Source organism: Mirounga angustirostris, unplaced genomic scaffold, assembly GCF_029215605.1.
Source record: "Mirounga angustirostris isolate CCGP_5_RB_7025 unplaced genomic scaffold, mMirAng1.0.hap1 SCAF_1, whole genome shotgun sequence".
Classification (NCBI taxonomy): domain Eukaryota; kingdom Metazoa; phylum Chordata; class Mammalia; order Carnivora; family Phocidae; genus Mirounga; species Mirounga angustirostris.
In genome coordinates this window covers 203,563,974-203,588,599 of record NW_026991709.1, presented here as the reverse complement: position 1 = coordinate 203,588,599, position 24,626 = coordinate 203,563,974, and the positions used below count along the sequence as shown (strand labels likewise).

Below are 24,626 nucleotides of genomic sequence, written 5' to 3'. Positions count from 1 at the left end.
AGCTATGAAATGACCTGGCCTAGTTAGATTGCCAATCATAGGCGGTAGCTCCGGGATGAAGGCGGGCTCAGGAAGCAGCAGCCCCACCCCCTTCTGGGGCTTACCGAGGAGGAGGGAGGGATTGGGCCTGGCCCAGGGCCAAGAAGGGGTCCCAAACTGGGGTCTGCGGAGCTCCGGGGAGGTAGCAGCCGGAGCCCCTTACTACGAATAGGATCCCCTCCTCTAGCCCCTGCCTCTGAACAGCCTTGTATCCTCCAAATGGGACCCCCATGGTCCTCTGTGACCTTTCTGTTCTAGAGACTCCCAGATCTTTCCAATTCCGGGTAGGGAAACTGAGGCTCATAAAGGGCACAAAGTCACAAGGCAAGCTGGGGGACTGCGGGGCAGAGGTGGGACTTAAAACCACGGCTGTGTGATATCAAGTCCTGGAAATTGTTATTCGTTAAACCTTTAAACGGACGACTTGAAGCTATGAATAATTAGGGAATTGGAGTTTCACAGACAGGCCAGTTTAACCGCCGGCCAATCTAACCGGTGACTCTGTGGTCCCAGCTAGAATCAGAGATCCCAAGGTTCAAACTACATTTCCCTTTGTTGATATGTGACCTTGGGCAAGCCGTTTCTCTGAGACTCCACTTATTTCTCTATGAAATTAATCCTCTATGAGTATGCTATGCAGGTAAAAACACCCAGAATGATACGTGTTCAGTACATTATTGACATTATTATTGTACTGGTTTAGTAATATAATACCATATTGGTTTGCTAAGTGATGGTGCAGGTAGGATGGGCTTCAGAGGACAAGGGGTTAACCATTCCTTGCCCACTCCCATCTGGAATTTGCTGCCAGAGCTGAATTAGGTCCCACCTCCCACTCTTGCCCACTCAGGATGCTCCTGGGAGACTTCAGTTGATTCATGCAGTAAACAGTCCCCTTCTCCCGCCCCCAACCCCCCCCCCCGGCTTCCAAGCTGGGATATTCTGGGGTTCCTGCAGGGACTCAGCCACAAGCCTAGCCCTTGAGGAGCCCCTGGGCTTTTGGGAGAGTCTGGGGAGAATCATATGGGGACATGGTTGGGCCAAAGGGAGGGATGGGGCTGGGGGAGAGGAAAATATCCGAGGATTTTAAAAGTGGGGGGGGGGGGTTGGGAAGATGAGTACAACATCAGGCATAGACGGGTGTGGCTGAAATTTTAGAGGGGGTGTGTGTGTGTGTATGGAGGGCTTCATATGCTTGCCAGAGGAGCTGACTATTTTCCCTGGGGAAACGAGCACCATAGACGCTGAGAGAGAAGGGAAGGGGCTCAGATCTGAGTATTAGAAAATTTTTTCTAGGGCCAGAATGGAGGTACCACCAAGGGCAAGCTTGAAACACATGAGTTTTAGATTGAGAAACTGAATCCCCGAGAGGAGGAGGGACCACCCCAAGGACATCCAGGCAACTCCAACTTAGGTCTCCTGGGCTCCCCGCCAAGGAACAGAGACTTGGCTGGGCCCAGAGAAAAGCTGCCAGCCAGCTGTGTGCCATCTGCCTGCCTCCTGCTGGGGGAAGGAGGATCGACCAGACGTTTCCTGAGGCTGCCACCAGCTGCGCCACGGTCACCTCCGGGCACCCTCTGCAGGTCGACGAGAGAAGGAACCACAGCTCCCAGAGGACCCCGGGACACAACGTCTTGTACGCACGCGCATGCCAAAGAGGTGCCGTTCGCCTGCCACCTGCTGGCCCACATGAGGAACTACACTCCCTTGCAGGTAAGGACGCTCCTGCGGATGGGACGCAGGCGCAGAACTACCACTCCAGGAGGACCCGGAGGCCACGCGGCCTCCGGCCGAAGGAGAAACTACATTTCCCAGAAGTTTTCGTGCGCAGCTGCAGAGCCTATTCGCTTTGGAATAGCGGGCGTGGGGACGTCGCGACCGGCGGCTGGACATGGCTTTCTTGATCGGATCCGTAGGTCGCCAGTTGGGTCGCGTTAGGTGAATCCTCACGGGGTCCCTTCCCCAAATTTGGAAATAAGGGCGGTGTCGGGGGCTGGTGTCACCTGTTTACTGACAATATGACTTGCCAACGCCTTGCGCCTTGATGGAGCCGCTCCTTGAACCCAGGCTCCGTCCGGGCACGGATAGGGGAGCTGGGCTCAGAGTGGTGGGACGTCACGCCGAAGTCACAGAGTACCCCCTCTGACCTTCCTCGCCATCTCTCTTCCCCCGCAGGTGGCTCCAGCCCCGCGCCTGGCTGGGGCTCCCCGACTCCTGGGGACTCCTCGCCACACAGCAGACCCGGGGAAAGGCGCGTGGAAACGAGTATCAGCCGAGCAACATCAAACGCAAGCACAAACACGGCTGGATCCGGCGCCTGAGCACACCGTCCGGCGTCCAGGTCATCCTTCGCCGCATGCACAAAGGCCGCAAGTCGCTGAGCCATTAAGGAGCGCGAAGCTGCCGGCAGGACCCCCCCATTAGAGCATTTCTCTCTCCTGGGACCTCTCCTGCCGTTGTTTTTATGGGGAGCCGGGACAACTCAGACATGAGCCCTCCTCAAATTGTGGAGTCGGCCCCCGGGGGGAATGTCTGGGGTTGGACTGAGAGTGGGAGTAGGAAGTCAGACCTTGCCTAGTCCCTTTCTACGCTATTGAATTAGGAAGAATGTCGAACATACGGCAATACTCCACAATGAACCCTGTGTACTCAGTACACAGCTCTGACCACCAATTACCCACAACCCACCTGCCCCCTCCTGTGTTATTTGGGAGCAAATCTCAGGCATTGGGTTATTTCTTCTGTATTTCAGAATGCATCTCTCCAAGAACAGAACTCTTTAAAACATAATCACAAAACTTTTCACCCCTAAAAAATGGTTAACAATTCCTTAATATTGTCTAATAAATGTTCAAATTTCCATTTGTCTTATATATGTCATTATTTTTCACAAGTCTGGGAAGGCTTGTGGGGAGTTAGGGTTTGAATCCTCCTGCTCCTTGGGGATGAGTTGTGTGACCTTGAGCAAGGCCTTAGCCCTCTGAAGCTCATTTGGCTCCTAGGAAATGAGGTGCTTATTTCTCCTTTGCTGCATTGTTTGAATAATAATACTCAGTAGCTTTCACCTAGTACTACTGAGTACTTTTTTTTTTTTTTTTAAGATTTTATTTATTTATTGGACAGAGAGAGACACAGCGAGAGAGGAACACAAGCAGGGGGAGTGGGAGAGGGAGAAGCAGGCTTCCCGCAGAGCAGGGAGACCGATGCGGGGCTCGATCCCAGGACCCCTGAGCTGGAGGCAGACGCTTAACGACTGAGCCACCCGGGCGCCCCTGCTGAGTACTTCCTATGTACTGGGTGCCGAGGGGAGGAGCACTTGATTTGTACCCAGGCAGTTTGGAGACAGCGGAGTCAAGGCTGAGAGGAGGATCGTAAGGGCTATGGGAGCCCGGAAGAAGTTTCACCTGGCTTGCACTTGGGAAGAATGTAGTCAGAGAAGTCTTCCTGAACGACGTAGCAGGGCCTGGGAGGGCCCAAAGGGAGAAAGGATTAGACCCAGGGGTCAGGATAAAAGGTGGATGAGAGAGGCTGGAGGGTCTCAAAATTCGGGGCCAAGGGGATGGGACTGGATCCTTGGGGGACTGGGGAGCCACGGGGGCATATGAACAAGAGAATCTGAGCTGTCAGTCCAAAGATAGGAAGCAGCAAGTGCAGAGCAGTTTAGATATGCCGAAACCTAAGGTTAGGACCCTGGAGAGGATGCTGGGGGTGTTACGGTAGGTCCCTCTCTTCCGGGACTGCTGTGGAAACTCCTTGAGACACCATATTAAAAAGTGAAGTAAACACTAGAAAAAGAAATCTGCGGAACCTCCCAGAGTTGTGAACTACAAATCCCAAGAGGCTTCAAGGGCATGGCCTCCGCCCACTTCCGGATTTTGCTGCCTTCGCTTCCAATTCCCGGGCGGGGTTTTGCTTCCTCAACCGAACTTGACCACGAAGGGAGGGGGTGTGGTGCCCAATGGACGCGTGACTTAGCGGGGTCTGGCCAATGGGAGCGCGTAGAGGCCGCTATTCTGGGGCGGGGCTAGAGGGCCGGCCAATGAGCGGGGGGCGGTGGCGCCATCAGTTTGGGCTGTGCCGTGGCTGGAAGTTACTGTGCGGCGGCGGCTAAGAAGGCGGCTGTGGTGGCGGCGGCGGCTGCTGAGGCGGTGGCTGAGGCAGCGACGGAGGGAACAGAAGATGGTGAGAGAGGCTGCTGGGCCCGTACTCCCCCTCCGTTCGACAAAATGGCGCCGCGGGCCCACCCACCTCTAGTAATCCCTGAAGCCCCTCACCTCCCTGCCCGGCCCCCTCAGGCCCCGCCCCGCCCCTCGCTCTGCCCTATAACCTTCAACTTCGGGACCCTGCTGTGAGCTTCCTGCTGACCCTTCCCCGGCGCCTTCTCTCCGACCCCTGACCCCATCTAGGCTTCCAGGCCCTGACAATCCATTCATTTCCGGGTCGCTGCTCCGCCGGAAATGGGTGGGGGTGGGGTCCCCGAGACCCCCATTTCAGGCCTCGTTCTCGGCATGCCGAGCCTGGATCTCTCTAGTTCAGGAGGGTTTGGGAGCCCGGCCTGGGCGTTGGGGCGGGGGAGGGGGCTTGACATCGTGACATGTGGGGCTTTGTCGCCAAAGGAAGTGCGACATCACAACTGCTCAGGTCCCCCAGAGCCCTGATCCCACCCCCAGCATTCCTGGCCCGACCTGCCCCTAGGACAGAGCAGCTTCATCTCTCTTATCCCCAGCCCCCTTCCCTGTTAAATGGAGGTAGCAGCAATAGTCCAGACCTGATAAGGTTGTGGCAGTTCAGAGAACTGATGTCATGAAGGGCTTAGGACAGTTCACAGCTCATCAACAGATGAGCTGGGTGACTTGGGGCTGGTGGCATCTTTTCCTAGCTGGCTTCTCATCTTTAAGTGGGAATAATGCCATCTGGTTGGGCCACTTGATCATCCTTGGATTTGGCTATAATGGTTCTTTGGGGTTCTGTCCCCGACCCTGTAAAGTGGGATGGTGACTTGGCATCAGAGTTGTGCTCAAGGCCCCCCCATCCCCCACTATTTGGCATCCCCAGAACTGACAGGGGTGATGCAAGCTTTTGTCAGGGCAAGTCAAAGCCCCATTGTTGCTGGACCCAGAGTCCCAGCCCACAGCCTATAGCTCATGGTATGTGGTGGGGGATAGGCAAAAGAAGGAGATGGGAAAGTGGGTTCTTAGCATGTGGGTCCCTAAGCCTGGGTGTTGTCCTTGATTCATTGCTGCAGTCTCATCCCCTATGTCCCGTCCATAAGAAGTTCTGATGGCTTTGCCTCTAGAATGCATGGTGAATTCATCCACAGTTGCCTACCCTGGTCCAGGCACTGCCACCTCCTGCCTGGATGCCTGCCCCAGTCACCTCCCCAGTCTCCTTACCTCCATCCTGCCCTGTTGGCAGTCTGTAATTCACCTGGAAACCAGAGGGAGCTTGTAATTTAAAATGTAAATCTCATTATACCACTTTCTAGCATATGAGATACTCTAGGGGCTTTTCGTAACCCAGATGAAACCCCAGCTTCCCCCTCAGCCCCCAAAGCCCCTGTCCACCTCTGTGACCTCATCACTACCCTCTTTACTCCTCCCTCTGCAAGCTCCAGCCACACTGGCCTTGTTTTCATGTCCTCCTCCTCTTAAGTCCCTTCTGCCCCAGGACCTTTGCACCTGCTGCTCCTTCTGCCTGGAATGTTCTTCCTGTGAACATCACCTCCTCAGAGGAGCCCTTCCTGACTTCAGGAGGCCCTTTGTCTCTCCTCTCTTGGCACACCTTTTCCTTTCATCTCCTTTTAGATGGGTCACTCGTGGGCTGCCTGTGCAGGGATGGCACACACATGTTCAGTGAGTGTTTGCTAAGGCAGTGGACAGCTTCTGGGCCCAGCTGTGGCTAGGATTTGTCTGGCTGGAGTGAGGATTTCTCCCCTGTGTCTCAGGCCTCGTTTTCCTGCTTAGCTGACAGGAAGTACTGGTCATACTGTCTTCATTCATTTATTCAGCACAAACACATTGATGATAACAGGTGGCCTTCAAGGGAGCTCTGTGAGAAGCTCTTTCCAGGGTGGGAGGTCCCTTCCCCCAGGTCACACAGCCAGTGAGGGGCCCGGCCAGGATTGAGTGCAGGTGTGGGGCTCCCGCACCTCTCACCATTCTGCTGCCTGGCCCCATATGAGCCCTGCCAGGGGTCCAGGATTGACACAGCCCTGCCCTGCCCTCTGCCCTCAGGGAGGAGCCAGTCCAGCAAGGGAGGTGGATGTGTAAACAGATGACCTCGCTGGGGTGTGATCTTGGCTCTGGCAGAGGTTTCCAAGGTGTGGAGAGAGGAAAGGGGCAGAGGGGGATTTTGAGCTGGGTGGAAAGGTTGGTGGGTGTTTCCCACAGGGAGAAAGGAGGGGCATTCTGGGAGGATGGCACAGCACCAGCAGAGACGGACGGGGTTTGTGGGAGGAGGACAGCATAGGCCAAGTCGAGCCAGGCCTGTGGAAGAGTTTGAGCAGGAACAGAAGCTCCTCCTCACCCTTCAGGTCTCCGTGCCTGCATCATTGCCTCTGGGCAGCCCTTCCTGATCCTCCAGATCAGCCACATCTTTCCCCAGTGCTGTCCTGGGTCTCATGTCATCTCACAGCACCCTCTCTTCATGGTCACTCTGCATTCACTGCACAGCTCTTGGATTTACACCTGTGTCCTTGTGTACGGGGTGCTTCCCGGGGCCAAGAGCAGCTCCATTGTGGCTTACCCCAGTGCCCTGGTGCCGGGCCTGTGACATAGTAGGAGCCTGAGGAAAGCCTTGCTGGATGGATGAAGCTGGCCCCATAGTCAGGTGGAGTTGGGGCAGGGGTCCTGGGATGGACGAGGCAAGTTTGAGGGGCTTTGAGCTGTCTCCAGGGCACTAGGTCACACAGATGTGAGGGCTGCCTCCTGGGTGGAAGTGGGAGGCCCATCCACATTCCAGCTTCCCTTGCTGGTCCATACTGCCACGGTCTTGCTAGGGCCCAGTAGAGGAAGGGCTGATTCCCACAGAGATGAGGACACCTGTTCCTGCCTGCCCTAGAGGGTGGTGGGGGATCACCTGAAGGGCTGCTTCCCTGAGGTTGCTTAGCTTGGGCTCAGGTATGGGGATGGATCTCCCAAAGCAGGGTTAATGTAGCCTGCAGGGGCTCTGGGCCCTTGGTTTTTAGACGGGGAAACTGAGGCACTGGCCTGGCATGTAACACAAAGAGCTTGACCTCTGAGGTTGGGTGAACCTGGGTTCAATCTGCTTCCTTGTTTTCTTGTTGGGGCTGGGTGATCTCAGACAAGTACCATGTGACCCTTCTGCCTCAACTTCCTCATCTTTATTTTGAAGTGACTCCAGCCCCTGGAGGGCCACGTGGGGAATCCCTCCCCAGATGCCCCACTCCAGGCCTGATGACAGCGTTGCCCTCCTGTTCTGCTGAGAAGTCACTCCCTGCCCCAAGCTCTTAGCCGTCATCCCTCCCTGAGCATCCCTCAGGCTCTCATGCCTCAGTTTCCTGAGGTGGACATGGCTCTCGTCAGCCTTTCTTGCCCTCATCTTACGGCTGAGAGTCACCTCCTTCCCAGAGTCAGGGCCTTTCCCCTCCAAAAACCTCACCCTTTCTTGCCCAGCTCAGGCCAGAGTGTCAGGGAAAAAGGACTTTTGACGAGTCAGGCCTGTGAATGAATTCTATTGCTGGCTCCCGGCAGCCGCATGGGCCTGCGAAACCCGGCCGTCCCGGTGAGGGGCCAGGCTCCGCCCCGAGGACAGGGCATTCTCCCTTCACAGGGCAGCCTCCGTGTCAGTGGGCCCCAGGAGTGGCTCACAGACCTGTTTGCTCTGGTCCACACAGCATTTTCTAAAAAGCCCAGCCAGCTTGAAAAACCTGGCAAGGGCACATTAAGACTTGGATTTCTGAGTTTTCTTAGAACTTGGGAGCTAAAAAAAGGAAAAAAAAAAAGAACTTGGGAGCTCAGTTGCCCCTGAGCTCTGGTTTCTGTAGAGCGGCACCCTGTGTCCCGGCCACCCTCTCCTCTTCACCCAGACCCCTGCTCCCTCACCCCTGTTTCTTGTCACTCTGGCTCACAGGGTTTTTTGGGGTAAATGAGTCTTTCCCCATGCCAAGTCTCTATCAAGGTGGATAAATGGAAACGAGACCAGGAGTTTAATATTCAGCAAGCGTAGAGGGCAGGTCTGGGCCCGGGTCTGACTTCCCACCCTGCTGCTTGCTCCAGACTTTAACCAAATGGCCTGTCCTCACTGAGCCTCAGTTGTCCCACCTTTTACCTGGTTACAGGGCTGTTGGGAGGACCCCAAAAGAGAACGCTCACTTCTCCCAGGGCTAGTTACTTTTTCCTGGTCATCCCAGGGTGCACATCAGGTAGCCAACTTACAGGTGCGTTCTGGAAAACTTAAAAGAACACAGAGACGGAAACTGGATGTCACCCGGAAGCCCAGTCTCACGGGAACTCCAGGGGCGGCCCGGCCTGCTGCCTGGTCTCACTTACCATCTTCCCTGTCTTCTAGGCAGATTTTTTGAAAGGACTGCCTGTCTACAACAAAAGCAATTTTAGTCGATTTCATGCTGACTCTGTGTGCAAAGCTTCGGTGAGTGCATGCTCCGGGCACTGGACGTGGTCGGGGAGCTGCCAGGGGGAAGGGGGTGATGTGTACACCCCATCAGGGTCTTGCTAGGAACAGAGGCTGGTCTTTAAGCCCGGCCCCATCCGACATCTTTACACATTGTTCTATCTTCATTGGAGGGTGGGTGCCCAGTTGAAGGGGTGGGGGCCCTTGTCAGTCTACCGGCTCTCTTAACCCATGTCTTCCCAACTCTCCTGCAGAACCGACGTCCCTCAGTCTACCTGCCCACGCGGGAGTACCCATCCGAACAGAGTAAGTGGCCTCTGTCAGTCTGTCTCAACCTGGCTGCTGAGGGCAAGGGCTGCAGGGCAGTGTAGGTGGTGACCCAGGGGATGCCAGTCAGCTCCCAGCCCTTGGGAGTAATGGAAAGCCTCGCTTGCTCTAGGACCCTCCTAATCTCCATGTGCTGGCATCCACATCCAGCCCCAAGGGGGTCCTCCGTAGCCCTCATCTGCTCACCAGCCCTCTCCCCTTTGTCTCCCATAATTTTGGGTGTCCCCTGCCAGCACCATGTCACAGACCCCAAGACGACTGTACTGTGGGAGGGGGATCCCGCCCAGCCTTGGGTAGGCAGCTCAGGGAGGTAGGGGCGACCAGGTGGAGGGGCCTGCAGAGAAAGACACAGAGCCTGCAGAGCAGGAGGACCCCAGCGTTATTGTGGTTGTGGTGTTTTGTTTTAATTGTGACGAAGAAGCTACCTGGACCCTGCATGGTGGGTTCTGTAGTCACTGGGGCACAGCTGTATAGATTTGTGTTCCTGATCTGCCTGGACCTGTGTGCTGGGGCTCATTCCCCCACCTGGGGGTGGACTCCCACATGTGGCAGAAGATTTGGTCTCTCCCAAGAAAGCAGGGGCCCAGGTGGAGCAGTGGGCTTGGGCCCCTGGTAGTAGCTTTGTATTTCGGAGCAAAAACACTAGGCTTCCCGAAATCCCCTGTGCTGGGGGTGCAGACGTGGAGCCCCAGCCAGGCCACCCAGGGCAGAGACGGGTGGGAGACCAGGGAGGGGTGAGCGCCTGCCCTGGGAGGGGCAGTGCAGGCCGGGGTGGGGACTGGGTCACCTGCAGCCTCTGCCTGCAACTTTCTCTGCCTTTTCTCCTCAGTCATTGTGACAGAAAAGACAAACATCCTTTTGCGCTACTTACATCAGCAATGGGACAAAAAGGTAAGGCACATGGGGTCAGGTGCTAGAACTCGTGGGGACCATGGTGGCCAGCGGGGGGGGGTGGGGCGCTAAGTAGGGGAAGGACACAGGTGGCTGGGAGACCAGGTGTTTGACGGCTGAATCGGAGTTTGCCAGGCCATCCAGGGGAGGGAAAAGCATTTCAGAGGAGTGCACAGCTGTGCAGAGGCCGTAGGGTTCTGGTGCTCGGGGATGGGCCAGGGCTTGTCAGGAGGCACCGAGGCCCAGGTAGCACAGAGGCCAGGCTACCCACAGCCTGCCCGCGCGGCCCTGGCGGCAGACAGACCAGTATGTTATTACCTAGAGTCTTTGTTCAATGCTGAAATGTACACATGGTGACAATTCTAGGAGATGCAAATGGGTGTAGTTGCAGTGAGAAGCCGCACCCCCATCTCCCCTCTGAGGCTGCCTTTCTGACAGGACATTTTTTCATTTTCTTCCTTCCTTCCTTCCTTTTTTTTTTTTTTAAAGATTTTATTTATTTGAGAGAGAGAGAGAGACAGCGGGAGACAGAGCACAAGCAGGGGGAGGGGCAGAGGGAGAGGGAGAAGCAGTCTCCCTGCTGAGCAGAGAGCCAGGTGCGGGGCTCGATCCCAGGACCCTGGGATCATGACCTGAGCCGAAGGCAGATGCTTAACCGCCTGAGCCACCCAGGTGCCCCCATTTTTTCTTTTTCTTGAATGCAGATGTGTATGTGTTCTGCATCATAGTCCATTTGGGGTTTTTTTGCCTAACATTGAACATCAGACAGTGACCTGCTCTGGGCCAGGCTGGAGGGGCCCCCATGATGAAGTGACTGCTCAGAAAATCTAAAGCTGCTGAGCCCACCTTGTCCTCCTGCCCTACCCCGCAGACCTTGCTTCCCACCGGGGGGAAAAGGAGAGTTTCCCACGCAGGCCCACTTTTCCTCTTCTGTGGCAATGAACGTCCCGCCGGGTGGCTCCTGAGTGCTTTTTACCCCCAGGCATTTTGGACGGTGTGGGGGACATTGCCAGCGGTGGGGACTCCTCACAGTGCCCAGGAAATGCCAGGCCGGTGGCCCCAAAGACTGTGGCTGAGTGAGGGAGGTCTGGCGGGCAGGGGGGGCCCTGGGTTGACTGCCCCACTTCAGCCCAGCAACAGGATTTCAGGGGCTCACCCGAGTGCAGATTTACACCCCTTCTCCTTCCTCACAGAACGCCGCCAAGAAGAGAGACCAGGAGCAAGTGGACCTTGAGGGTGAGAGCTCGGCGCCCCCCCGCAAGGTCGCACGGACCGACAGCCCGGACATGCACGAGGACACTTAAGACTCTCACTCCCCCCACAGGCGCCTCCTGTCTTGTCTGCTCCTCGCCCGCCCGCCTTGTGTAAGCGCCCCCCGCCCTCCCCTCCCACCGGCCTACCCACACCCAACCATCCATACCACTTCCAACCTCATAGGAGCCGATGTATTTATTTTCCTTGAGTTTTTATTTATGCTGTAAAATGTACCAAGCGATGGTTAAAGGGGACGTCAGACCCAGTAGTGTGATGTTGGTAGATGCTTTTTAAAAAACAACATTGTTATTCACAACCCCCCCTCCCAGATCTCCCTTTTGCCCCCCACCCCCTCCACCCCAATTCTCCGGAAAAAACAGAGCGTGTCTGCAAGGGTCTAGCGCCGGGGCCCTGCTGTAGCCCGGCAGCGTGGGTGGGAGCCCTTCTCCCTGCTCCTACTCTCCAGTCCGGGCCTTAAAGACTTGGCTGGGACCTATTCCGTGCCCAGGCTTTGCTCTGAATGTGTGCCAGGGGGAGAAGTCAGCATTTCCGGATCTTTCTCTTAAGTCATTTTATCATGGACTAGTGCGTGCTCCGTGTCCACCCCAATAAAAGGATCTTTCCTACTCGACCTTGCGTCTTTGCTCCGTGTGCCTCAGCCCCAGAGGACGGAGCTACTGAGAGTCGTCTCATCATCACCAAGAGGAGCCAAGAAGGGCCCCCACGTGCCAGGGCCCTGGGACCCGCTGGATTCTCTCATGGGCCTGCTGTGGCCACCTCGCTCAGAGCCAAGACCTACCCGGACCCACCCCCATGCCTCACCTGTCAAGGTGTCCCGGAGGACCAGGACACCCCTGAGAGATGGTCCATGTCGCCAAGGATATAACTGTGGTCAACCCCACGCCCTGGATGCCTTGGGTCAGGGTGGCATGCCCACCAGCCACCGCGGAGACAGCCCAGGTGGCCCGGCCTCAAGTGCCCCTGGTTCAGAGACGAGGCACATGGAGCTGCGAGGAACACCCAGCCCAGGGGCTGTTGGTCGGCGAGTTACACACAGCCACTCACGGGCTGTCAGCTAGGCTGGGTTTGGGCCTGAGTTTGGAGACGTGGGGGGCATTCAGGCTCCAGGCAGAAGGTTTGAGGCTTCAAACACTGGGCCTGGGGCCAAGGGGAACACTGCTTCTCCCCCCAAAGCAGCCCCAAGTGGGGGCTGTGGTCTGGGAGCTGAGTGCTGTGGCTTTGGGGGAAGAGGAGGGTTGGGCCATGGAGCTGGAAGGAACACCAGGCCTTAGGGGGCGCCAACCCCAGATTATCACTGTGGAGCTCCCTGCCTGAGCCAGACCGCTCGGGCCTGGGCCACCCAGCGCCTCCCATGGTGGAAGGTTCTGGGGTTTACCACCTAACTGTGCCGTGGGGCCAAGGGGCTTTTCCTCCCAGCTGTGGGCGGCATTTACACTACGTTGTGTCCCTGTGGTCACAAGGCAGGTGCTCACAAAATACAAGCTGACCTCGGTAGTGTTGTGGTGGGCTGAGTGCCCAGAGGTTCTAGATGCCTTGGGATCCCCAGTCCCAGGGCTCGGTCTGCCCCTAGGCAGGCACGTGGTGTCGCTGATTATTAGTGAGTACGGTTCAGCTTCAAAGGCCGCAGGACAGCGGGAGCCAGCGGCACCCCTGCCCTCACCTCTGTGGCCCTTGAGGGACTGGGTTCGTCTGTCAGTGTCATCCATGGCTCAGGCAGGGGTCCCACGGCCAGGGCCCACTGAGGTCTCCGGAGTGCAGGCTCCTCGGCCAGCCTTTGCCCACCTCTCCTGCCTTTGGGACCGCCCCCTTATTCCTCTGCTCCTTCAGACACCAAACTCTGCCTTCCCACACCTCTGTGCCTTTGCACAGTCTGCTCTCCTGCCTCCAGTGAACCCTGGTTTCTTTCGCAGCCCTCCGAAGTGCCCCTTCCTCACGCGGGCTCCCCCAGCCATGGAGCAGGGCACATCAGGCTCTGAGCCTTTAGCTGTGGACATGCTTGGGGCAGGGGGAGGGGCCGCGTCCCATTCCTGACCACACAACGAAGAGTCCCAGCAACTCGGGTCTGACAGTGGTCCCACAGTGGGGCGTCCCAGCCACTCCCCAATTCCATCCCCGAATGTGCCATCCCCTCAACATCCAGACTCCGGTGCCAGGTGCCTTCTGATTTTCCTACCCCAAGTTCTTTCTACCGCGTGTGGCTCTTCATATGGCAGCCTGGGGTGGGGGGCAGTCATGCCAGAAAGTGGGGCAAAGAGGACTGTGTCACCTCTGTCCCCTGGAAGGGCCAAGGCCAACTCAGGACCCAGGCCTGGCACCCAAACTGCTGAGTCGGTTTCCAACACTTTTGAGATTTCTTCCTTTGTCTAGGAGGCTGAAGCCAGGGCCTGAGGCTCTGCATCTTCTCCCAGGGGACCCAGGCCTGGAGTTGGCCCCCAAATCTGGGCCGACTCAGAGTTGGTGCAGTCTGGAGTTTTCCATCTGTGGCCTCAAGACCCAGTTCTTAGGAGGAGGAGGGGCACCCACCCTAGGCCTGCTAGGTACCCCCCAAAGCCAGCACCAACTACAAGTCACTGGGCCCCCTGATCCCCCTTCCACTGCTCTGTCCTCGAGCACTGTTGAAATATACTTTTTATTGCATTTCTGCCGTTTTACAAAAATATGACAAAATAAATTAAAAACAAATAAATAATCGCCTATTCTGTGTGTTTTCTGTTGGTTTTTTGGGGTTTCCTTTCGTTTTCCCCATCCAAGTCGAAAGGAAAACGGCAGATGGCGGGGGGGGGGGGGGGGCCGGTCCCCGGCCTTGCCCCAGGACAGGGCAGCCAATACTGGGGGCCGTCGGGCCGAAGCGCGTTTTCTGGGTGGCGGCCGCCGCCCCGGTCCACGGACTGATATTGCATCTGAGAACAGGAAGGCAGGGCGGGCGGGTGGAGCTAATGCCAGCCGCTGGGCCAGCACACGGCCTGGGGGCTGGGGCTGGGCGAGGGCGCCGGGGCCTCGGGGAGCTCGGAGGTGGGCGGCAGCGGCGGGGGCGGGAGGCTGTAGAAGCTGGCGTCCCCCGGCAGGGGCTGCGGGGCGGGCGGGGGCCCGGCGAGGGCGCAGGGCGGGCAGTCGGCGGCGGCGGCGGCGGCGGCGGCCTGGCGGGGGGCGGCGCCGTCGCCCCCGCAGCCCCACGGCCCGTCCCACTGCCAGCAGCCTGCGGGCGGCGTCGGGGGCCGGGGCAGCGGCGTTGGCGGCGGCGCGGGGCTCCGGCTGCGGTGGGTGCGGAGGGCAGGGGCGCCCACGGGGGCCAGCGCTGTCCCTGCGGAGGCGAGAGGGGCCGTTCCGGGGGGGTGCCGCCCCCGCCGCCGGACCCCGCTCAGACCCTGCCCGCGCTCCCTCCCGGGCTTCCAGGCACACGGAGGGCCTTATTGCTTCTGATCAGTGACAAGGGGTGGGCGTCTTCTGGTGCCTCCCCTGCCTCTGGGCACTGGGCCCTTCCCCATCATGGGGAGAGGACAATCTGAGGAAGTCCCTCTGATTTCTGACCTGCGTCCCTGGTGCTGCAGCTGCCACCTCTTGGGCTCCCTGGGGGATGAGCTGCTGGAGCCTGGGGCTGGGTTGGGCTGGGGTTGGGACGGGCAAGGTGGGGGTGGGGGTCCGTGAGGCTGGCACCTCTTGCTCAGCATGGATGTGGATGCAGCCTGGGGCCGAGCACCCCGAGCTCCCCAGGTGGGGGCAGCTCCAGCCCCCACCTCCAAGGAAGGCCTCCTTGAACAGCTGGGCTGCAGGGTGGGGACTTGCATAGAGGCCTGGGGGGAGGGGGGTCCAGTCCCCCCAGAGTGAGCTGGGTGTGGGGCCTTATCATAGGGGCAGGAGAGGCTGGGCCAGGTGGCGAAGAAGCCTTCTTCATCTCTCCTGGCCCCAGAGCACGGTGGGCAGGGTGCCCTGGGAAGGGCACTAGGACAGGGGGCTTTGGCTGTCAGGGTCCTGGAGACACTGAGCAGGCTTTGACTGAGAGGCTCCACGTACCACATACCCAGGTTCCCAGCCAGTACCAGAGACCGGGCCTCCTCTGTCCCCTTCAGCCCCTCTCCCCAGGCCTGGCCACCCCATCCCTTCCCGCCGAGCCTGGCCCAGAGTCCCCACCCCCGAGTTAAAGCTTGTGACCTGAGCCTTCCTCTTCGGGCCGGGGGGCGTCCGGCTCCTCAGCCGCGGCCTCGTCCATCGGCCCACTCCGCTGGCCTCGGCCTCCTCCACCGCCGGGGGTCCCGTCCAGCCGGGCCTGCCCACCTGCCCCGTTGGCCCCGGTGTCAGCCCGGGCCCCGCCGAAAGGGAAGAGCTTGCCGGCGTGGAAGGCCTTGGGCGGTGAGTGGCTGCGCTCTGGGTCCCGCCGGGTCTCAGGCGACTTGAGGAACTTGAAGCTGAGGAAGGCTGGCAGGCGGGTGTCGCTACCCGTGGGTGACTGGGCAGGGGGTGGCCGGGCGGTAGGGCCAGCCCCCACGCTGGCCATTGAGGATGCAGCCCCAGACGACAGGAACTTGCCCTGCAGCGGGATGATCTGCTTCAGCTTCATGACGTTGTTGGGCGCCAGCAAGGACCCCGGGCGCTTGGGCCGCTCTTGCCCGTGGCCACCTGCCCCGCTGCCCTTGGCCTTGGCGGAGGCCTTCTCAGGGGCAGCGGGGTCCAGCCCTGAGCCTTCGGCCCGAGCCTCCTCCCGGCCGCTGGCATCGCGCTCTCGCCGGGCGTGGTGCTCCGCGTGGCGCTGGCGCTCCTCCTCCTCCCGCCGCCGCCGCTGCTGCTGCTGGTAGTGCTGCTGGGCCTGGCGTTCATGTCTCTGCGGGCGCAACAGAGCCATTACCGGGACTGGGCAGACGGGGGGTGTGGGCAGGTGCCGGCTGAGGCTCCAGGCCCTCACAGGTGCTCTCTGCGGGAGGGGGGAGAGCTCCAAACACTTCCTGGGCACCCGCTGCACCCCTGGACCCACCCCGGGGCTCTCTGAGGAAGTAGGGAGAGATCTACCCACTTATTAGGCACCAACTGCAATCCTGGATCCATGCCAGTGCTTTCTGAGAATTGAGAAGGGAACGGACATTACGGGCCATCGACGCTGTCCCCAGCCATGTGCCAGGCACCGTCTTAAGAACTGGGGGAATGTGGGGCGCCTGGGTGGCTCAGTTGGTTGGGCGACTGCCTTCGGCTCAGGTCATGATCCTGGAGTCCCTGGATCGAGTCCCGCATCGGGCTCCCGGCTCGGCGGGGAGCCTGCTTCTCCCTCTGACCCTCCCCCCTCTCATGTGCTCTCTCTCTCGTTCTCTCTGTCTCAAATAAATAAATAAAATCTTTAAAAAAAAAAAAAAAGAACTGGGAGAACGTAAACACAGCTTGGGCCTCAACCGTCCTCTGCTTTCTGGAGAACCAGGGACAGTCACGACTGACACAGACCAGAGCCACATGTGTCTTTGTCATTGCCAATTTAAGTGATTAAAATAAAACAAAATAAGAATTCTGTCTCTCGGTTGTACCAGCCCCACATCAAGTGCCCGTCGGCCCCCCATAGTGAGGGATCACACGGGGCACAGAATGTTTCCAGCATCACGGAGAGCGTCGCCTGGCCCTGGTGAGCTCCTTGGCCCACTCGGCAGCTTTCTGGGGAATGTGGCAGAAGCTGGGCTTCTAGGAAGCATCCGCCGTGTCCCTGGCCCCAAACAGGACACTGCTGGCGAGCTGGCGATGACTAAAGGTTCACAAGTGCCAGGCTGGTACTGGATGCCACCGGGGGTTCCGGGAGGGAGTGGCCTGGGCGGTGCGCTCATCGTTACCCTGGGCTCCCACCTCTTTCCCTCCTGCTCAGCTGGCTGCGGGCCGAGGCCGAGGCTGAGAAGCCCGGCCGAGTGCAGGTAACAACCGAGCCCGGGCCCCGCCCCCCCGGCCCCATACCTTGAAGGCCTCCCGGCGCTGGTACTCAAGCTTGGCCATCTCCTCGGCCACCCAGCCTGGGATGTCGGGGATGGCCACATGGATGAGGTACTTGAGGAGCAGGGCGAAGTGCTGAGGCGACAGAGGAGGAGGCTGCAGGCTCGGGGACGCCCTGCCGCCCCCCAGCTCCCCCATGCAGCCACAGGCCCCACCTCGAGCACCACCACAGACACAATGGCCGCCTCAGGGCTGAGCCAGGGGAAGAGGCGCTGTAGCTGCCCACACTGGCCGATTAGGTAGCAGTTGACCACGATGGCCAGGACGCCCATGGCCTCCATCACCTTCTGCAGGGGAACATGGCAGGGGTGGGCTCAGGGGGGGGCCGGCCACCCTTCCTGGGCCTCCTGCCCTTCCCCAGCGCACCCGGACTCCCTCCGGGCCTCGGCTCCAAGTCCTCGGCCGCTCCCCACACCTGCCACTGGCCGATGCTCTCAACCCGCTGCCCGAAGGGCCGCTGCAGCCCCGTGCACAGCTTGAGGGCGTCGCTCCGGATCTCGATGAGGTTGTTGACCAGCGCGCACAGAGCAGCCAGGGGGAAGGCAGACGAGAAGAGGACAACGTAGCCGAACTGCACGAACATCTCCTGGTAGTCCTGGAAGGTGTCCTGCAGGCGGGTGCCCGGGTGTGGCCTTGGGTCCCCTCCCTCAGACCCGGATGCCTCCGACCTTCGACTACCTTCTTCTCTCAAGGCCACCTCCCACCCTCCAATTCTCCTGAATGGACCCAGAGCTCCCCGTCCAGCAAGTTCCCAACCACATCCAGGGCCCCATTTCATCACGCCCCCTACCTCCACCCTGAGGCTGCATGCCCTGCCCTGCCGAGGGCCTGGCCTTGGGCCTCAGACGCCCTCCTCACCTCGTACTTCTTCATACAGCTCTCAAGCTCGGCCTGGGTGAGTTGGGGTGAGTGCTCCTCCTCGGGTGGGTCAATCCAAGACGACCGATTCTGCCGCCGCTGCCTCCGGCCCGAGTCACCTGAACCAGGCTCTGGGTCCGGGCCCCCATCTGGCCCCTGGTCACGGCCCTCGCCCCCAGCCCGGCGGAGCAGGACGGCCGGAGGCTCCCGCTCAGGACTGCCGGGAGCCCCTTCGGCCTCATCATCTTCTTCGGCCAGCGTGAATACTCCGGGCTCCAGCCCCTTCTCCACCATAGTGGGGCTCCCCTCCTCCAGGAGGGCCTCCGGGCCAGGCCGCCGCCGCCCAGCACCTCGCTCAGCAAAGCTGACCTTCTTCAGCCGGAGCCCACAGTCCAGGAGGCCGTTCTCCTCGCCCTCGTCCTCGTCCTCGTCCTCTTCCTCCTCCTCCTCCTCCTCCTCCTCCTCCTCTTCCTCCTTGCCCTCCTGAGGCCTGTCCCCCACCTCCCCACCCTCCCCTGCCAGCCGCCGCTCCACTGTAGCCTCCTCCTCCTCCTCAGGTGCCCCGCAGCCCCCACCGAGACACCTGCGGGCCCTGCCGCCGCTGCCACTCTCTTCGGCCTGGGGTTCGAGGCGACGGGGTGCAGGGCGCTGGAGGCTCAGCAGGCCGAGCAGGGCACGGGCCAGCTCCCAGGCTGCCTGCAGGCCGAGCTCGCCGCGGCCCAGCCGTCGGTACAGATGCGGCTGCAAGACCTCGCGCACGTTCTGGAGGAACTGGCGGGTGATCAGCAGAGTGGCCAGCATCTGGGGGCAGGAAGGGGGAGGAGAGAGGCCGCGTGGGCGGGCGGGGCTTCTGGGACTGGGGACCCGCCCCCCAGGAGCAAGTTTCCAGACACATGCCCTGAACCTAACTGCTGACTCCGCCCCTTGTAATGATGTCCCGGCACATGGAGGCCCCAGCACTCAACCTCCGCAGCCTCTCCCACCATCCCTCTGCCACAAACCATAGCCCGGCAGGCCACAGTGCTCCGAGTCAACCTCCTGGGGTTGCAACGCATGTTTCCACCCTGCTGTGGCTCAGGGTCCCCCTGCTTGCAGCACTGCCCGGGAGCTCAGCTGGGGCCCAGGGCCTCAGGAGGCCCCTGCCGTCTGCACCCCATCAGCAGAGCCCCGGCCCCTTGGAACGTGCACCCTCAGCTCAGGCAGCGTGAGGCCCCAAGCACAGCCACACTGCCCGCCCTGGAGAGGTCCTGCGGGCTCGCCATCTGCCCCTACTTTGGCCCGGGCCATGAGCAGGAGGCCCCGGAGGGAGAGGAGGAGCAGGTGGAACCGCAGGGCCGCGAGCGGGACCAGCACCGCCCGAAGCTGCCGCTCGAGGCTCTGGGACAGGGACAGGACGAGCAGGAGCTGTGGAGGGACCGACGGACAGGTGGACGGACAGATGGGGGGGCGACAGGCAGAGAGAGGACACACGGATGGACGGACGGACAGAGAGAGAAGGATGGAGGACGGGGGGGAGGGGCTGGAGAGCCCGTGGACCCCTTGGGCCAAGTCCGGCCCCCCACTGGCCACCACTGGGGGGCACTGCCTTGGGCTGGGATCTCACCTCTTTCAAGCGCTCCATGTCTTTGAGGTAGAAGCCGATGTAGAAGAGACTCAGGTAGGAATTGACAAATTGGAACTGTGGGAAGGAAGCACGGGGGCAATCCCTCTGCTGCCCGGTCCCCAGGAGCTCCTCCTGTGCCCCATGCAGAGCCCTCACTGCCCACCTGCTGGCCCCCCACTCACCAGGACGACTTTGATGATGAGGTGCTTCTCATAGGTGCTCTCCAGCCGGTAATTCTCTGGGGGCCGAGGGGGTGAGTGAGGAGGTGGCCCAGGCCCCCTGAAGGCAGCGCGGGCCCTGAAGGGCAGCAGGGACCTTCCTCCCCAGGGAAACAGGACCTCCCCTTGCAGGGCGTACCCATGTCGTTGAGCCAGATGGCGAGCTTCTTATAGCCCTCGGCACTCACGCTGACCAGCAAAGCCAGCACTACCTTGGGCAGGAAGCGGGCAAGACGGGGCAGCCCTTTCACGCTCAGCACCAGCTCCTGCAGGGGCAGGGGGTTCACAGGTCATCCTGGCATCTGGGCTCAGGCCGGAGTGGACTTGGGCCGGGAGTGGCCAGGTCAGGGCCAAGGCCGGGGGTAGGGGCCGGAGGTCACCTGCAGCTGGAAGCAGCCAAGCATGAGCAGAAACACGCAGGCCAGGCACGTGAGGCACAAGGGGAGGCTCACAAGCAGCTGGAAGAGCAGCCGCTTCCAGGGCGGGTAGTAGAACTCCTCAGCCTGCGTCACAGGGCTGATGCGCCGGATACCCTGGCAGAGGGTGGGGCTCAGCATGAGGCCGGAGGGGCTGCCCCTGCCCCCCCACACCTTTCCCAAGACCTCAGAATTCAATTTCCCTCCATCACGCCTTTGCTTTTGCGGTGCCCCCACCTAGTCTACCTTTCCCAGTCCCTCAAATGCAATTCCCCACGCCTCTCCTTCAGAGCATGCAGAGCCCCGCACCTGGCATACCCTTTCTGATGGTGCAGCCCTATTTCACACCTTGTCTTTGCCCCTGCAGTAACCCCCCCACCTCCCCCTCTCATTCTTGGAGTCCTTGGACTCAGACACCCCCAACTGACCCTGAACTGGGGTCGCGGTTCTTCCACAGCTTCCCCAGGTGAGTCCAGCGTCCCCCATTTGTAGGCCAGCTCTGCCCCCCTCCGTTTCCACTCCTCCAAGAACAGGGTTGACCAGACCACATTGAAGAGGGCAAAAACCACACACGATACATCCCGGCTTGTCTGGGGATGGCAGAAGGCTGAGCTGTTAGCCAGGTTGGCCCAGGGAGGAGGGTGTCTCAGGCACTCCAGCCCCAGCCCAGCCCACTCCCAGCACCTGGTCAGCCTCCGTAAATGTGTACAGGACAGAGCCAAAGACAGCTGGGTATACCATCGCTGATGTGTAGAAGCCCAGCCAGGCAAAGTACATGGCAATCTTCACTCCAAAGTAGTCACAGATCTCATCTGCCAGGAGCACAGGGGTGTCCCGGTCAGCCCTGCCCCGCTTCCTGAGACTCCCGCACACCCCCCACCTGGGGCCACACCTAGAGGCTGGTTTTCACACACAGCTTGCACCCATGACTTCATGAGGCGGTTCAGGATGCGCTGCTCGTGGACCGGGAACACCTGCTGGATGATCCCGCGGGCCGCCAGCTCAGGGACTGTTGGGGGACAAGAGCAGATGAGCCCCACCCTTCTGCCTATGCCTGGCCTGGCCAGTCCCACCACCCCCCCCGCCCCACCCGAAACCCAAGCCACAGTTTTTCCCTGCTTTTAAATCTTCAGAGGCTCTTCCCAGGGGAGGAGTTCTGAGTGGACAGAATATCTGGCTCTCCTTCAGAATTTGGGAGGTGAAGAAGCAGGCAGGTGGGGGCGCAGGAATCCACCCGGGAGGGTGGGGTCCCAGTGTGGAACCCTGTTTTTAAATAAAGCCATTTGGCCTCAGATCACTGCTCCGAAGGTCTGAGGAATGCAAAGCCGGCGTCAGAAGGTGAACTTCGAGCAGCCGGTCTCTTGGAGAGGAAACTGAGGCCCAGGGCCTCACCACACAGTGCATGGAGTGCTGTCCATGGTCCTGCCCCCACCTTATCCCAGACCCAGAGAACCGGGTCTCTTGGAAATGCCTCCCAGGGAGTAAACCCTACCCCTATGCTAGGGCCACACCCCGCCACACCATTGATGTCTCTAGGCCCCACCCAACTCTTCACTAGCTTTTTTTGGTCGGTTGTCTCTAGGCCCCACCTTCTCGCATTGATAGGCTGTATTCTAAGAGCCCCACCCAACTCCCCACGTGTGATTGGAAGTCGGTCCCGCCTGCTTACTGATTGGCTGGTCCTCCAGGAAGCGCACATTGTGCAGCGCCTCGCCCTGCTTGGCGCGTAGGTTCTGCAGCCAAAAGCGGATGATGCTCTGGCGTTCCTGCGGGGGACAGGGCAGGGCTTGAGCACAGGAAAGAGCAGCCCAAGGGCTAGGGCTGCGCACTGGGAGCCAGAGCTGGCCGCACCTGGGAGGTGAAGAAGCGCAGCTCACTCTCCACATTCTCGTAGATGAAGTCCTCCTCGCAAGAGAAGCCGCGGGTGCCCCCGCCAAACTCGGCCTTCACCGCTTTGCGCAAACCCAGCTCGTCGGCTCCTCGAAGTAGGCTGCCAGGAAGACACGGAGGTGGGGTCATGGGGAGACCCTGGCTCACCGTCCTGGAGCTAGGGTTGGTGTACCTGGCGGCCACCTGGGACAAATGCAGGGCGCTAAACCTCACAGTTGGTGCTTGGAAGGGTGGGGAGCTGGGTAGCAGGGTCAGCGAGAGGCCAGGGACAGAGACTCGCCTCTCATACGTGGCGGTGACGAAGAAGGCATAGGCACGCGTGTGGCGGTGGTGGCGGACTTGCACGATGAGCTCAGGGATGCCCACGCGGATGTGGTTCAGCAGCCATAGCAGCGTGTGGTCATCAGTCGTGTCTGCCAAGGGGCACAGGGACTGATGGCTCTTGCCACAAGGGGTCCGAGGCCTCTTACAGACTCCTACTCAGGGGAGCCCAGCGCAGGGGAGCCCATCTGGGCACCGGGCAGGCGGCGGGCACAGGTACCTGGAAAGGTCATCAGCACGTCGCAGTTCTCCGTGGGCACTGTCTTCATCCACGCCTTGTGAGACACCAGGTAGCGACCAGCCTGCAGAAGCCGCTTTCCAAAAAGCTTATCTAGGGGGCAGGCAGGGCAGGGCCCAGGTCAGGCCACTCCCAGACCAGGACCCCAGCCTCCAGTTGAGTGCCTCCAGCCCTAGCCCCTGCTTGCACACTGGCCACGGCTCTTCTGCACTCAGTCCGGCATCCAGGGACCTGCAAGCTTTGGCCTCGGCTCATTTCCTTCCCTCCTCGTCCTTGCACCAGCCAGGCCCTCCTCCAGGAATGCCCTTCCCCCAGGTCCTCCCTTACAAATCTTACTCATTCTTGAGGCCCAGCTCCGCCTCCAAAACCACAATCGATGGGGCGCTCACTAGCAGCCCTGAGCGCTTCACCACATTATGTCAACGCGTCCTCATAGCTGGGTGCGGTTCTTACCCCCATTTCACAGGTGAGGAAACTGAGGACCAGGGCGTTTAAGTCACGCACGCAAGGTCACACAGGCGAGCTGGGATTCGAACCCAGGACCGTGATTCCGTATCCTCTGCGAGGAGGCTCTCAAGCGCATCCCTGCTGGGCTGCGATCCGGTAACCCGAAGGGGTGACTGAGCTCAGCCCCGGGCTGGGGCTCTCGGAGGGGCGTGTCCGAGTCTCTGCGCTGGGACCCCCGCCCCCTGTACCGTCCCAGCCGCGCTGGCCCCGCCGCAGCCGCAGTGCCGGGAGAAGCCGGCCCCTCGACTGGACTCCAGGCCCGGGACGGCTGATCCCAATCCCACTCCCCGTCCGGCCGCCGCGCGCACCACAGGCACCTGCAACCCTGTCAGATCCGGCCGCCGCACACATACCCAGAACTCCAGACGCCGGGGCTGCAGGCTCGCCCTCAGGCGGGGGCCTCTTGCCACGCTCGCCCTCCAGGGACGTGCCCCCGGCGCTGGAGGTGGCTTCGGCCATGGCGAGGGCAGGGCAGGTCAGGGGCTGCGGGCGGCCCGAGCGCCGGGGGGCCCCGGGCTCATCCGGCCGGTGCAGCCGCGGAGCGCGCTGGAGGTGGAGACAAAGGCCGCGCCCGCCCGCGCCGGCCGCCGTCCCCGCGTGCCCGAGCGCTGCTTCTCGTCTCCGCCCGCGCGGAACCTCGATTCTCCTTCTCGTCCCCGCGCATGTCGCTCTTGGGTTCTCGACTCCGCCCGTGTTGTTTTCTGGATTTCGTTCTCGCCCGCCCACTTCGCTTTCTGGTGCTCATCTCCGCCCGCACCGAAGATGCATTCACCGAGGATATGTCCCCGCCCGCATCGAATTCTGGGTCTCGTCCCCGCCCATCCCGGGCCTGGATTCTCCGCCTCAGAGCCTTGGTTTCCCCATCTGCAAGGGCGCGGTTTGGAATCTTGAGTTGGGCGTGATTTGACCACGGCAGGACGTGGGAGGGGGCGGGCCTGGTTGGGGGAGATTCCAGGTACCAGTAACTTCACAGCTAGAATACGAATTAATAGTTACGCAAGTCCTGCCTCAGGGCCTTAGCATGTGCCAGTCAACTACTTAAAGCACTCCTCACGCCCTCCCGTCCAGTTAACCCCTGCGCCTCTAAGGAGGTAACCTCCTCAGAGAGCACCAGATAGAGCTGCCAAGTTTAGCAAATAAACATACAGTCCTCCCACTGTATGAAAGAGTTTCAGACAAACGAATACATTTTTAGTATGTCCCAAATATTACGTGGGACATAGTTATACCAAAACCTTATTTATTGTTTATCTGAAATTCACATTTAACTGGGCGTTCTGTATTTTATCGGCACCCAGGACCCTGATCGTCCTGAGTAGTCTTTTCTGTTAGACTGGGAGCCCAGAGAGGGCAGGGGCCCCTTCTGGTTCTTAGCGCACACAGTAGGCACTTGATGTATACTTATGACAGATGGGACAACTCGGAGAAGGCGAGTGTCCGCGTTTGTCACTCTTTTACAAATGAAAAAGTTAAGCGGGTCGAGGCAGGAATTAGAA

The 24,626-nt window shown here is 60.1% G+C and overlaps 3 protein-coding genes across 3 annotated transcripts; 2 read left to right on the top strand and 1 right to left on the bottom strand.

Annotated features, from left to right (window-relative positions):
* The first annotated feature begins 1,789 nt into the window (after positions 1-1,789).
* MRPL34 (mitochondrial ribosomal protein L34) lies at positions 1,790-2,899 on the top strand. The gene is made up of 2 exons (XM_045863850.2): positions 1,790-1,977; positions 2,215-2,899. Exons 1-2 carry the CDS (start codon positions 1,931-1,933, stop codon positions 2,426-2,428), a joined length of 261 nt encoding a protein of 86 aa, XP_045719806.1. The 5' UTR covers positions 1,790-1,930; the 3' UTR covers positions 2,429-2,899.
* A 1,179-nt stretch (positions 2,900-4,078) lies between these two features.
* Positions 4,079-11,734, top strand: DDA1 (DET1 and DDB1 associated 1). The gene is made up of 5 exons (XM_045862753.3): positions 4,079-4,221; positions 8,569-8,649; positions 8,886-8,937; positions 9,788-9,849; positions 11,043-11,734. The coding sequence occupies exons 1-5, from the start codon at positions 4,219-4,221 to the stop codon at positions 11,151-11,153; spliced, it is 309 nt and encodes a 102-aa protein (XP_045718709.1). The 5' UTR covers positions 4,079-4,218; the 3' UTR covers positions 11,154-11,734.
* Positions 11,735-13,737: 2,003 nt separating this feature from the next.
* On the bottom strand, positions 13,738-24,083 carry ANO8 (anoctamin 8). The gene is made up of 18 exons (XM_045862752.3): positions 23,484-24,083; positions 22,606-22,716; positions 22,345-22,477; positions 22,026-22,164; positions 21,844-21,940; positions 21,067-21,183; positions 20,859-20,986; positions 20,603-20,764; positions 20,139-20,291; positions 19,898-20,024; positions 19,723-19,778; positions 19,541-19,615; positions 17,938-18,738; positions 17,495-17,686; positions 17,235-17,366; positions 17,044-17,154; positions 15,274-15,940; positions 13,738-14,425 (listed from the first exon to the last, which is right to left on the bottom strand). The coding sequence occupies exons 1-18, from the start codon at positions 23,587-23,589 to the stop codon at positions 14,058-14,060; spliced, it is 3,675 nt and encodes a 1,224-aa protein (XP_045718708.1). The 5' UTR covers positions 23,590-24,083; the 3' UTR covers positions 13,738-14,057.
* Between the last annotated feature and the right edge of the window lie 543 nt (positions 24,084-24,626).